This window comes from Poecilia formosa, unplaced genomic scaffold, assembly GCF_000485575.1.
Source record: "Poecilia formosa unplaced genomic scaffold, Poecilia_formosa-5.1.2 Scaffold430, whole genome shotgun sequence".
Lineage (NCBI taxonomy): Eukaryota > Metazoa > Chordata > Actinopteri > Cyprinodontiformes > Poeciliidae > Poecilia > Poecilia formosa.
In genome coordinates this window covers 236,002-250,314 of record NW_006800369.1, presented here as the reverse complement: position 1 = coordinate 250,314, position 14,313 = coordinate 236,002, and the positions used below count along the sequence as shown (strand labels likewise).

The following is a 14,313-nucleotide window of genomic DNA, read 5'->3' as shown; positions in this document are numbered from 1 at the left end:
TGTGGTATGCATAATTCATGAATAAGCTAAGAATACTTTCACATTTGTGTGCAAGTTTTGCATGAAATAAATAAGCTAGTTTTCTGTTTAAAGGCCTCATAATATCTTGGATTTAAATATCTGAGTTCTTCACATTTATTACTTTTATATTTAATGTGAACAAACTTATTTACGTTTGCCTTGATTATTTAAAGATTATTAATTAAGGCTGAAAGGATAAATATTTAGTGTAATCTCTTTGCTGCTCATCAGCTTCCAGGAAGAAACATTTCTCCTAGCATTAATATTGAATTAATTTCCAGCATTAATTCAACGCTGCATCAGCAGTTTGTTCTTGAAATGGTTTCCACAGTTACATTTTCTTGAATGGAACATTTTTTATTAATATTTTACAATATATCTACATGTTTTTTTACTTGCGGTACAGCTTCCAGCTAACACTCTGATATGGAAAATGAACTAGGATGCAATTTAGCTACAAATAATAACTCAAGAGTTTGAAACTCAACTTTGTATGAATGGTTTCCAGAAAACGGTAGCACCTTTTTGTGGACTGGTGTATTGGAATAATGATCCCCGTAGATTAAAATCATATATCCTATGTGAATCTGACACCTGATACTCTGACAGATGCTACTGCTGGCTAGCCACTAACTGGAAGATAAAGAGCACTGCAGTGTTTTACTTTTAATCAACACTTCCTGCTAAGACATCGGCGGCTTCTGCTGGGTCAGACAAATTGAAAACTGTTGATCAGAAAATGAAAATAATTCAACTTTGCAGATTCAACTGGGTGTTCAAGTAAATATAAATAACATTCACCCCCAGCGTTATTATCTGGTACTATGTCAGGGAAAGTGCTTGTGTTGCCGTTATTAAGCCGCGGGTGTTGCTATCTTGGCCGCTGCCGGGGCGTGATGTTGTCTAAGATCCGAGGGCTGCAGTGGCTCATGTACTGCAGGGCCGGGTCGGCGTAGTTGAAGGGTGGGGGGTTGTACTGCTGCTGGATGTGGTCTGGCATCAGGTGGGGGAGGCTGCAAGACAACAGGAACCAGGAGTAAAACAAATATTTCTAAACCTTTTCCACTTTTAATGTGGCACGTATCCCGGTCAATTTAGCTAAATTACAAACAGTGAAAGATGTAAAAAAAACAAACAAAAAAGAAAGAAAGAAACACACACAAAAACTACAATAATCTAGTTTAACAAGTATAATTATATGTGGAAAATAAGGTTTTGAAGCATCTTTATATTCAATTTTAGCTTAAAAGCTGCAGTAACTTTAATAAAAAATATTTTTTGTTGAAACAATGTTATCCCAGTTTGCAGCTCTCTTGTCTTCTCCCAGTGCTAACTAGAAACAACCAATCAGAGTCAAGAGGCAGGTCTTAGTGCTGTCAATCACCCCTGATTTTGGCACTGCTCATCCCGTCCTGCTATCTGCTAAGCTACAGCCAATTCACCACAACATACTCTTTCACAAATGCTAAAGCTAGTTAGCTTGACCACAGCTGATGGTGGATAAACAGTTTTCCTGTAATGGTGAGTTGTTTCTCCGCCATTAGCACATTTAGCAGCGAGTACACAAGGTTGATTGACAGTTGTTTTTTGTGCATGTCTTTAGACAGCTCAGGGAGGAGGTGGAGGAGACGGCAGTCTGATCACAGTTTTAACAAATATGGAAACAAGCACATTTTTGTAAGAGTTACATACTGCAGCTTTAAGTCTTTTTGCCACATGTTGCCTCGGGTAAATCTATTTACTCCAGTTTACAAAAGATTTCTAAGTCTCTTGTCCACTGCCCTCTTCAGGTGACCACTGGGGGGGGCGCAGAAGAAAAAGTTTGGGAACCACTGGTTTAAGGTGTTGTTCTGCTTTCTAAGATTTTCTAAGATGGACTGGAAGCTACAAGCTACAGAAAAAATAACATTTTATTCAGTGCTTTGTGCATTTTTTTGTACCCTTCTTCTGACTGATACTATTGAACAGTTTCTGTGCTCAGCTGAAGGATCTAAGAGTCTAAATGGCAGGAAAATCCTAAAAGGAGCGCCATCTTTTGTTTCTGGTGATTCAGATTAACTACAACTGATGCAAATGCAGAAGAATGAAACCTGGAATTGAATCAGAATTATCTTCATACAAGCTTTACTTTAAGTTTATGCACATTGTTTTTGTTTAGTTTTGTCTTAGATTTTTATCCTGAACTGACTGTGATGAGTTGGTTGAATTGTGCAGGGAAAAATAATAATTTTAAAATCATTTATCATGGTGTAATTTCCTTTAAATCACATAAACACAGAATGTTATTCACCTTTCTGTGAGCTGCTGAGTTCAGGAATAATATCTGCAATTTGGGCTAAAAAGGTTTTGTTTGTATTGTGGTCGTCTTTCTACTCCTTTGAATAATAAGTCTTATATTTCCATGTGGTTTGAATGTCCTGGTTGTGTTTATTGCTGTTTCTCATACAACAGATAATATTATTATGATGGTTTATGGAAATGTTCGGATGAGCAACAGTGACTCATGCATATTCATGCCTCGTCTAGCCTAGATACCCAGAGAGTTGAAAGATAGTGAGATCTGGGGCTAAAGCTGATTAAAAACATGGAGCTCACATCTGAATGCTTCTTATTTTCAGTTAAAACACATTATTACCACTGCTCTCTGTGTAAATATGTGCAGAATGTCCCTCTGGATAACGAGGCGCAGTCACTCTGCTGCTTAATCATCCCACGATAAACTAAAAACAAAGACAACACAACTTGTGAAATGACTTCATACGCTGTTTGCAGAGGCATCATCAGATTCTTTGTTCTTTAGTCACGGCTTTCTCAGAAAATGTGAGTGAACCCTAGTTGTTTTTTTTTTTAAAGTAAAACAGAATTAGTGTTTCTTTCTGTGGGTTTTATTTTTCTGCCTGCTCATCTAAGGTGATCCGACAACGCTGCCGCAGACGGCATTGTTGGACTCGGAGTGCGTTTGAGTGAAAGCGGAAAAAGGAGGCCAGTCATCAGGGGGATTAGGCGTCTCTGCGGCCCACTAGCACCTGGTCCAGATGCCGTACATCTGCACACGTACAGCAGCACACTTTGCTGCTAAGGACACGTTACAAAACACAACGGCATCTGGAAAAAATACAAGAGGCTTTTAAACTGAAGAAGGCAAAATACTCATGATAATCACAACCTCTGCTTATTAACAGACAATTTGTGTCCAATTATACGTAAAAGTTCACTTATACATTAAATTTCAATTAAAACCTACGACAACTTAAGATAGGCATCCATAAACAAAATAAAATAAATTATGCTAAAATAAATGTAGATTAATTAAACTAAAGCAGTGTGAGATAACAGGCTATGCTGATGAGTAACAGCAATAATAAGAGGTTAATAAAACTAACATTAAGCTTTGTTTAAGTTAGTTTAACCAATATAAACCAAACAAACCAAATGAAAGAAAAGCTAAGCTAAGCTGAAACAGACTCTATAAGAAAACCACAAGAGGTTTGGGTAATTTAAGTACAGATAAAATAATTAAACAAAGTGCAGTTTAATTAAACTAACTGTGAAATAAATAACTCATAACCAAAAAAACCAATGAAATATTTTCTCCAGGCTACTGTCACAAATTACACTTAGCAATTTAGCTAAGCTAAACTTAAAATCAACAGAAATAATCAGGCTAATATGTAACGGAAAGTCCAGCTAAGATAAAATAAAAAGTAGCTTTAGCTAAAAACCAGAGCTACTAGATGAAAACAGACTCAAATAAAATCAGATAAGAAACAAAGAAGTCAATATAAGCTACATCATGCTAAGCTAAAGCTAAGCTAAACATTTCAACTAAACTAAAATAGGTTAATTATACTGCTTTTGCTATTTTTATAAGTACATATAATTGTGGTTTTATTTTATTCGGCTTGGAAGAAAACAGTTTCCATCCATCCATCCATCCATCTATCCAACCATCCATCCATCCATCCATCCATCCATCCATCCATGATCCTTTTTATGGCTCTGCTTTACCAAGCAATGCCTCCTCAAATAGTTTTGTGTGGAATAAAAGTTTCATAACTCGCACAGGGCTGTTAGTAGGAAGTGTTTAGTTTAATATAGTAATAGAGTGGGCAGTTTGTCCTCCGACTGAGAAATTAAATGGGAGGAGGCTGGAGCTGCAGCAGCAGCAGACGGGATTTACAGCCTCTAGTTTCTGGGAAGAAGAACCGTTTCCAGCCCGGCCAATTTCACTACTGTACCTTGAAATACAGTCGTGAATTTGTGTGTCTTCACGGCAGTTTATTCTCCAACGCTCTGCATGAACCTCATCTCCCCTCACCCCGAGGATCTGCTGACCCACCCAAAACCGAGTTAATATCCCAGTCGTTTGACATTCAGAGCTCCGTTACTGCCAGCTTTCCGGGCCAATCAGGCTGCAGGATGTTTGCCGGTATGCAGGTTTGGAGGCGACTCAGCTAAACGCAGACTGAACCGCCTGAAGTCTGCTCTTATTGTCTGCATAGTGAGAACAATTAGGGATTGTTCCAGATTGGGATTCCCATAAACTGGAGTCAAACTAACATTTTTTTATCTGTATGATCATTAAAATATAGACGACAATAAAACCCACTGAGAAAAAATGTCAGAATTTTAACTTTTATTTTCATAATTCTGACTTCTTTCCTAAAAATTTTGACTTTTTTCTCAGAATCCTCATTTATTTTCTCAGAATTCTAAATTTTTTTCAGAATTTTGACTTTTTTTTTCAAGAACTCTAACTTTTAATCTCAGTAGATTAAAGTCAAAATTCAGAAATCATTTTTTCCAGTGGCCCTAATCTCTCCTACATTAAAAGCACCTCAGCAGCCATTTTTTTCAGCCTGCTTCGAATGCTGTGTCCTAATTAAAACCTGTAACGTCGGTTTCCTGCTAATGCTACTCACTCTCCAGTAACCGTCTTCTTGCAGCAGCAGAGGCAGAGCAGAACGGCCAGCAGCAGCAGCAGGAGCAGAGGAATGCCGATGCCCAGAACCAAACCCAGAATGAGGTCCACATTCGGTTCAGACTTCACTGATCGCTCGGCTGGTTGAGAGAGAAAAACAAAACAATGTCAAAACCACAGCTATTATTTTAATGAATGCAGAGAGAGCTCTTTCATTGGTGAAATCAGAACAGCATGGCAAAGTTAATGTAATTCAAACTCGCATTATAATCATATTTATAATTCTTACTTTGATGACTTTGCAGCTGAAAACAAAACTCTTAGAAAATGTGAAAAGCCAATAAAAGTAGACCAATGAACCTGACATGATTTAAAAGAAATTAAAGTTGACTGGTCTCCCTCTGAATTCACTAATAAAAAAAGGTTTTTAATACAGAAATGTTGACGTATAAATAATGTTACCCTAATACCTGGTCAGGGCTCCTTTTGCATGAATTACTGCATAAATTAGTTGTTTTTTTTAAGCGGATAAGCTAATGCGTATTTTCCAGGCACATAGAGCCATTTTACAGCAGAATCAGGGAATTATGTCTCCTTCAGATGTTATAAAAATGCTGCATACATCAAACATAACTTAAAAGAGACTTTTCAATTCGACGCCTTGAAATTGGGCCTCTGTCTCTTTAAGAAGCTCCTACTCTTTCTCTCCTCCATTAACCTGCTTACCAGGATAATGTGAGTTGAATTACTGAAATGAACAAACTTTTTAGTGATGGTTTCACTGAGACGTCGTCGGGTTTTGCTTTTTCCAGTAAACTCACCAGTTATACAGGACTGGCCTCCGTCCACAACAGTGCCATTGCAGACACACATGTAGCCTCCGTAGGTGTTGGTGCACACAGCAGCTGAGACACACCCCGCCTCCTTGGCCTTGCACTCATCTAAATCTGTTTACAGAATCAAAGTGAAGCAGCAAATCAAAATCTTATCAAGTATTTTTGGCCTATTTTCTAGTGCAAATACCTTAGTACTGCTGAAATACAACAAAACTAAGATATTTCACTATAAACTAGACCAAAAATACCTGATAATGTTTTGTGTTTTTGCAGTGCAACTTTACGATTTGTTTTTTAAGTGACGTGTGCAGAAATCCCAAAAATTATTCTCCAGTAAGAGTATCAGTACTTCACCATATTTCTACTCAAGTAAAAATAAAAAGTATGAGGTAAAAAGTCAACTCAAATACTGAGTAACTGATCAAATTATCAGTAATTTAATATTTAAAAGGTACATAAGCAAACGGAACAAAATATAAAGTTAAGACGACATTTTGGTATTTTAAAGACCAAATTTACAAAAAATGATTAAAAATAACAAAATCAGGCAAAATAATTTTTTTCTAAATGAGTTTCTTTCAGTAGAAAAACTGCTAAAACTTTAACAGAAACTGCAGGTGTGTGGTTAAAACACAGTTTTTCATTCAATGGGTAGAAAATCCAGAAATTTGACCAAGAGTAGAAATATTTCGTAATAAAATTATTCAAGTAAAAGTAAAATGTACAGAGCAGTCAGTAAAAGTACTCCTAAAAGTGTCAAACAAATGTAATTGAATAAATGTAAGTAGCTCCTCCCAGCTCTGCTCTATTGTTTACTATGTTTTGCTGCACAGAAGTATTTTACCATCAACTTGCACCGAGTTGATGCCGTAGTATCTGCTGACTTTGATCAGGTAGTCCTGGATGTACCAGTGGGGCGTGTCGCTGGACACGGCCAGCCGGTACTCTTCCATGCCCAGGACGGATGCAGCTTTCTGACTGATGTTGTAGAACTTGTTTGTGAAACCTTTGGCCAGGATGTCATCCAGCTGAGGAAAACACTGAACCATCACTTTGCTGTCAAGCAGAATCTATCAGTGCGATGGGGGGAAGGCAGAGCCTGATCACACACCTGCTTGAGTCCGTCCGTTTTCTCGTCTGTCCAGCTCATGGTCAGATTGAACATGTTGTACCCTGAACAGACGCAAAAGTAGAAAAACTTACAAACATCTCTGTAAGACAGATAGAGCTGCAGCAATGGAGGTGCTGGTAGGAGCCCAAACCTGGAGGATTCGTGGAGTTACCTGCATAAGAAACAAAACAAAAATCAAAGACGGTTCCGACTGTGAGCTATTTTCTTTGAATCAAAATAAACTACTGAATAAATATTTATTTCATTCTGGAGTTTAAAATGTTCTTGTCATATATTGACAAACAAAATTGGAATGAAAATGAGTAGTTTGAAGACAAAAATCTTATGTAGTATATCGGAGTGGTGTCCAAAGTGAGATGCGGGGGCCATTTGTGGCCCTCAGACCTTAATTCAAGAATTGAGCAAATCTGGCCAGAAAGCGCAGCTGGCTCTTTTTTTGTTTGTTTTTTTTTTTTTTTTTACAGTTAAATAACAATCCAAAAAAAGATTCCCATATATCAATGTTTTTAATTCATCTTAATTTTGGAGAAACTAGAACCGTAATTATTGACCTATTTTTACTCGAAGGCAAATCGCTGCAGCTTAATGATTTTGGGCCTCATGACAAAAGTATGGACACCACAAGACCAAATTTCAAAAGTTTAAAATTTTTCTCAAAAGTCAATTCCTTATACCAGAAGCTACTAAACATCAGTCAATCATCCATATATTAAACACAAAACAGGTAATGAGCACATATAAAGATTATAATAAAGAAAAAAACATGTATGATACGGCACTCTACTGAACCAATGTCCTTCATTAGTCCTTGATTTTCTTAATTGATCTCTTTGGTTTCTTTAGACAGATTGTGTCATGAATTGTGAGTTTGTGTGGATGAACCAAAATGCAGAAAATACCTGAAAGCATGTTGAACGTTTTAATGAAAAAAATGAAAAAAAAACCTCAGGGAACACAGGGAGCCAGAGCAGAGCAAAAACAGCTGGGAAATAACAGGATTCAACTGGATTTAACAGGAGGAACTGAGAATGAGTTGGATATGTAATGGGAAGGCTGATTACTGAACAATGAACAGATTATATTAGATCAGATTAGATTAAGACAGGGTTGCAGAGAGAGAGAGAAAGTGGCACAAGGGGCAAGGAAATGAATTTAACACTAAAGAATAACTAGATCTAAGAAATATAACTAACCTAGAGTAACAAGGAAGAGACAAGAAACAAACATGGAAACACTAAGAAGGACTGAACTGAAGTAAAACAGAAACAAGACTGATCTAATCAAAGAAAGAGACTAGATAATCAGAATAATCGAACCTGAAAAAACAACTCAGAACAACCCCAGACGAAACAGATTGTTCCATAAACAGAAGTACAACGTTCCATGGGTTCAGGTCTGATTTGTTTTATTTTAAAAATCTCTGATCCTCTCAAATGATCAATGCCGTCTATTCAGTAAATCCCTTTTTGCTGGTAATTTACCGTTAATATCAGTGTACGTACCACATCCATCTTCATATCTGCATTTGCAGTCGTAAGATCCGCGCTTGTTCACACACTCATACTTGGCATTCTTACATGGCATGAACTTTGCACATTCATCCATGTCTGCAACACAAAGAGCAACAAAAAATTCACCTGTTACATGTAAATACTGGGAAACATTAGCATACGCTGTCAGTCTTATTGCGGTGCAACTGCAAACGTTTGAGTATTACAGGGATTTTCCGAAACAAATCAACTCAAATAGAAGAAAACACAATAAACGAGTCAGTCCGTTTCACTTTGATCAACCGAAATATAAAAAATCACCTTCAGAAGTTGATTAATTTGTGTAAAATAAGCTATGATTTAAGTTAGCTGTAAGTTAAGTTTAGTTTTATTTCAAGTGTAATAGGATATTTGAATATAAACTAAACTAATACTTTGTAAGATTTTGTGTTTTTTCAGTGTTCAGCCTCTGGAAACTATATGAGAAATTACCAAAACAGACTGCAACTGTTATTCCACTTCCAAATCAGACGACAAAGAAAGCTGAGCAGTTGTACAGCGATGGAGTAAGCTGAGTATAAATACTTGTGCAATGGGTCGACATTAAGCACCTGTGCAGTTGTGTCCATCTCCACTGAAGCCAGTTTTGCATGTGCAGGAGTAGCTGAGCTTGGTGGACAGACACTCTGCATCCTGGTGGCACGGGAAGGGGAAAGGAGGGCTGCACATGTCTGAGGAGGAACACCAGGGAACCAGGGTAAGGACAGGAACCGGGTCTCAGGTTGGGAGATCTAAAGATGATGTATCATGTACTACAGACCATACTCAAAGCATTTGTATCCCTGTTTGTCGTTGGAGACGGTGTTGTCAGGACAGTCTCCACAGCTGAACTGGTCAGGGCCGGACTTTGGGTCGCACTGCACCCCTCTGAAACACGGCTTGCCCCGACATGCGTTTGTTGTGTTTCCACAGAACGCCCCGCTGTATCCCTTAGGGCACAAGCACCCGACTACCTGCAAATTAAATAAAGATGAAAAAGAAAATGACAAATTTTGAAAACATACACTTTTTTACATCACTGGATGGTTTTTCTCAAATTAAGAAACTTTGACAATTCTAAGCTTAAATTATTGGTAGTGTCATTCTCAGTAAAGACAAAATTATTTGGTGTCCTATTGGAAAACCAATGAACACACCTGTTATTTGGTGTGTTTTGTCATTGCTACACTGTTAAATTCCTTCACAGAGAAAAATATCCCACGATTCTGCCATGATGTAGGCTGGCTGATGAAGGACCCGAATGTAGAGAGGCAGAGGTGTAGATGGAGAATGTTTTAATGAAAAAAATGATTATCAGAACTTAGAAAAACTAAAGGAGAAGACAGGGAGCCAGAGCAGAACAAAAACACCAGGGGCGACGGAGAGTACGCAGAGGAGTGGGAAATAAATCTAAAACTAAAGAATGAGGACAAAAGGAAGATAATTTAACTAAAGTACAACTAGACACATGAAATAATACAAACTAGAGTCACAAACTAAGGGCTGAAATGAAGTAAAACAGAAACAAGGCTGATCTAAAGAAACACGTTATTTTTGCTTTCACGAAAGAAAAGAAAGTTTGAAGCTTACACAGGTTGTGTTTTTAGGTTTATGTCATTTTCATAAACATTTTTTGAATAAACTTTTTGCCTAATTACTTTAAACAAATAATTGAATAAATTAAAAAGGATTAAGTAAGTAAAAAAAGAAAACTCAGCAAGATTTCAAGCTCCACGTTTACTATGGCTTGTGTTTAGTGCTGCCATGGTTGCTAGGCGACAGGACAAACTGAAGGATTCCAGCAGAACTTGGACACACCCTTCACGCCATGAAAAGGGCGGGAATCACCATGGCAACAGTAGATTTCTATCATTCTAAAGGTTAAAGGAGGGAAACTGATGAATGTTTAATATTCACTGCACCATTTTTATGATTACAATGACTTACAAGAACAAAAAAATAAGTATCTGTATTACCACATGAGCAAATTAGCTGATGGTACAATTTTGCTTACAGAATCCTCATAATTAATTTTGTTGTTTTGCTTATTTTGGATATTTAAAATGTCTTCCAGAACCATCTTTGAGAATATGCCATTACCTTTATGTTACTTCCAAAATGTCAAAACAACAATATTATCGTTCATCGCAATAACTTCTGGTGCAATTTATCATCCTGCAAAATTTGTGATCGTTGACTACGCAAAAACAAATCAGATTTCACAAAAAAATTGGAACTGAGCATTAAAATAGTCAACAGCTCCACTACCTCCGCTTTCAAAATTTAATTTAGACTTTTACTTTTGTCTTTTGAAGAAAAGGAAAAATAACAGCTTAAACCCAGGAATGCAGTACCTGAAACTTTCCCTGCAGGTGATTTTCAGCCACGCTGTCATACAGGCAGGTTCCTCCGTTAAGACAGTTGCAGACTCGCAGGACGGGGGTGAACAAGGAGCCTGTCTGCCCGTCGCTGACCTTGACAGTCAGCTGGGAAGGCTGAGTGCTGCGCGGTGTCCATGTCAGGTAGCCGTTCACTGGAAGGGAAGGAGAAAATCACACACATACCAATTACGCATCGCAGCTGTCACAGAAGGAAGAGGCTCTCTGTCCGTGTGACTCAGCAGCAGTGGCCTCTCCGTCCAGCTAACAAATGTCAACAGTGATGCCATCACTAACAGTGATGGATGGAGAGTGTGTGTGTGTGTGTGTGTGTGTGTGTGTGCGTGTGTGTGTGTGTGAGAGTGTGTGTGTGTGTGTGTGTGTGTGTCTCACCACTGCCAACACGAGCCTCTGGAGGCCAGGGGAATAGCAATGAGTAGGTGATGGGGTCACCGTTTGGGTCCTGAGCGACAATTTGAACGCTGACCTGAGAGTTGACCTTTGTGTGTATCACAGCGGGCTCTGTCACTACAGGCGGCATGTTGCCTGCCGGATCACAAACATGTCGCACAGCGTTAGGCTCAGGCAGAAACAGAAGCACTTCAAGTTCTGGAAATGCCAGATAAATGTACCGAAGAGGAGAGCCAGGCTCCTGAACTGAGTCTGGGCCTCCAGAGTCTGCTGGCCCAGGTCGGGGATGCCGGACACCACGCTGTCCTCAACGCACTCAACGCTGTTTTTGCAAAGTCTCATCTGCGCTTCCAGCTCAGCAGGACTGAGGCTTTGCAGCAGGGGCGCGGTGGAGTCCAAAGCCAGGGGGACGTTTTGAGACGAAGACACCAGCAGGTTCTCAGGGTTTGGGACCGCCCCTGGAAAACAGGCGAGATGTGAGCAGCAGGGGTGTCACTAGAGTTTAAAGACAAGGGGGGCTCAGCCCCAGCAAACGCAGCTGGTGAGCAACAAAAACCATTTTTAAAACTGTGTTCAGGGTAAAACAAACATCCTCTAAAATAAGCTCCTATATCTTGCTAAAAAATAACTTGCAAGTTAGTTTTGTTGTATTTCAAGTTCGCCAAGGTATTTGGACCAGAAACTAGAACAAAAATATTTGGTAAAATTTTGTGTTTTTGCAGTGAAGCTTTTTAAAGATCAGTAATCTGGGATCTGCCAGAAAACTGCAATCAGACCCTAAAATGTCTTTCTGAAGTCGTAGTTTTGTTAAGTCACTGATAAGCAGAGGTACTGCAGCTCATTAACTGTGTTGGTAAATTAATTCAGACTGGAAATTAACTTCAGATGAGTTTGGGTTGAGGTTGGACTGAGAATACTGTCAGAAAACCGAGTCCCTGTTTTACTCACAGGACATGCAAAACTGCTTCAGCCGCTCCTCCTCAGGGGGGTTGAGATCCTGGGAGGGGACGACCTTCCCGTCGGACATGAGGAAGTCATCGGACCGGTTGGCGCTCCACAGCCCCATGAGACCTACTGTGCGTCTGTAGAAGTTCTCCGGGACTTCCACCATGGCCGCCAGCTGACGGTAGCCTTCACTTCGCCAGACGACCACCCTGAGACCGCTGGCATAGACCGCTGCACAGCGATTCACCGAGAGACAGCGCACCGCAAAGCCCTGCTTGTTCTCGTACACAACACCTGGAAGGACAGGTAGAGGCACCGGATGCTCTCCTTAAGATCTGTTAATTAGATTTTAGTCATGCATATTGAAAGTGTGTGATGCATGTTACCGATTCTGACTGGAAATTCAGCATCATCCACATAAATCTGCAGTCCGCTCGCTTTGTCAGAGCATCTCCAGTCAATCTGAGGATAACGGAAAAAGATTAAAACCAGTTAAAGATACAGGTACAAGTTAGTTTTGCTTTACTAAAACTAGAACAAAAGGTAAAAAATTCTGGAATACTGTATTTCCTTTTGTAGATCTCAAGACTGACCTCATAATCTACCACACACTGCAAAAAAACAAAATCATACAACGTATTTTTGTCAAGTTTCTACTGTAAATATCTTGGCAGACTTGAAATAAGGCAAAGGTAACGTACAAGTAACTTTTCAGCAAGAAACAGGAGGTTGTTTTCAGTAAATTATTCTTTAATCTTGATGAAAACTGGCAGATTTTCTCACTTATTACATGAGAAAACATGACGAAAGTAAAGAATCTGCCAATGGAACCAGTACTTTGTCGGGTTTAAAGGTATAAATTCAGTGAAAGTTGGTGGCTGAACAAAACTGTCACATTTAATTAGTCCAAATTACGTTGGCCTGTCACATAATATCCCAATGAAACACATAAAACTTTGCCTCCAATAGGTTTGAATAATCTGATTTAATCTGAGTTAAAAGGATTATTCTCAGAGGTCAGCATGACTTTTCCAAACGGCGAGCGTTGCTGTGGTTCCGTCCTGACCTTGCCGATGCCTTGGTGGAAGGCGGCCATGCGCACCACCACTGGGACGTCAATGATCCCTCCTGCGACTGTCTGCAGCTTTTCAATCTGTCCTTGTAGGGTGAAGATATTGGAGCCTCTTGCGGATGAGAGACGTAATATCACAAACTTCCCTAGGGCCTTAAACGAGTACTCTGCCCCGTCGAAGGTGATGAAATGCAGACTGCCGTACACCAACGCTGTAGGGAAATATTGTTTTCCACTTTTAAAATAAGACTAAAAGCCATATAATTTGCTTGTTTTAGACTTTTTTCTGGGGATTCCTCACCGGTGCCCCGCGCTGCCCCCCTGGAGCCGCTGCGAATGCTGGAGACGTAACTTTGACAGCGATCCAAAGGTCTCTTTCCAAGGTAGAGGTGGCACTGGGGAGAGTCGATGCAACACCACTGAAATGGGAGGAGATCCCCATCTGCAAGGAAACATTTGGTGAAATTATGTCTCTTAAAGATGCTCAGCTTTAGCTGGATGATCAGACGAGATGTCTGGGTATTAAAGCATTGCAGATTTTAACTAAACAACAATATATTTTGTTTTTTTACAGAGCTCTCCAAATCTACAGTCAACTCTTGCAGTAAGAAACACCATAAAACTCTATGATTCAGTTTATCTCTAAACAGCAGGGAGAGGATCAGCCTTGAGGAAAGTAAAAACAAATGTTTTGTATGGTTGATATGAAACATGTTCATTACAAATCATCCTTAGATATTGAGATTTCTGTCTGCTCAGTTCTGCTTTGAGCTGTTTTAGGGCGTATTGTCACTTTAAATCCAAATAAGCTGCTGCTGGCCACGCCCCCAAACTCAGAGTTTACACTCACACATAAAAATGGCTGCAAACACATTTATACAACATCTTTGAACAGCATTAGTGGAGCCTCCTGCACGAGCAACAATAATGCAGCAAGTGGTTTCTGGATGGTATGTCAACAACTAAACACTTGTCTTTGCCAGCAGCCATTGTGCAGCGTTAAAACCAGGTGACTGACTCTACTCAGGTTGCTAAGTAATGGGGCTCGGCTCGGCTCTGCTATGGTTG

The 14,313-nt window shown here is 39.4% G+C and overlaps 1 protein-coding gene across 2 annotated transcripts in view; it reads right to left on the bottom strand.

The window, feature by feature from the left end:
- Window positions 1-364: 364 nt before the first annotated feature.
- The window catches only part of LOC103155478 (fibrillin-2), a 24,293-nt gene continuing 10,344 nt past the window's right edge, over window positions 365-14,313 (bottom strand). Inside the window, exons 7-22 of one of the 2 annotated variants that reach the window (XM_016663593.1) lie at window positions 13,547-13,687; window positions 13,240-13,457; window positions 12,560-12,635; window positions 12,177-12,467; window positions 11,450-11,686; window positions 11,211-11,363; window positions 10,794-10,972; window positions 9,221-9,413; window positions 9,012-9,131; window positions 8,413-8,517; window positions 7,041-7,061; window positions 6,890-6,951; window positions 6,623-6,806; window positions 5,764-5,889; window positions 4,944-5,082; window positions 365-1,034 (exon numbers count right to left, since the gene is read on the bottom strand). In XM_016663593.1, the coding sequence (XP_016519079.1) occupies window positions 893-1,034; window positions 4,944-5,082; window positions 5,764-5,889; window positions 6,623-6,806; window positions 6,890-6,951; window positions 7,041-7,061; window positions 8,413-8,517; window positions 9,012-9,131; window positions 9,221-9,413; window positions 10,794-10,972; window positions 11,211-11,363; window positions 11,450-11,686; window positions 12,177-12,467; window positions 12,560-12,635; window positions 13,240-13,457; window positions 13,547-13,687 (2,387 nt within the window). In that variant the 3' untranslated portion in view covers window positions 365-892. Of the gene's footprint in view, window positions 1,035-4,943; window positions 5,083-5,763; window positions 5,890-6,622; window positions 6,807-6,889; window positions 6,952-7,040; window positions 7,062-8,198; window positions 8,518-9,011; window positions 9,132-9,220; window positions 9,414-10,793; window positions 10,973-11,210; window positions 11,364-11,449; window positions 11,687-12,176; window positions 12,468-12,559; window positions 12,636-13,239; window positions 13,458-13,546; window positions 13,688-14,313 lie in introns of those variants that run through there. The other variant, XM_016663592.1, reaches the window with a different exon arrangement.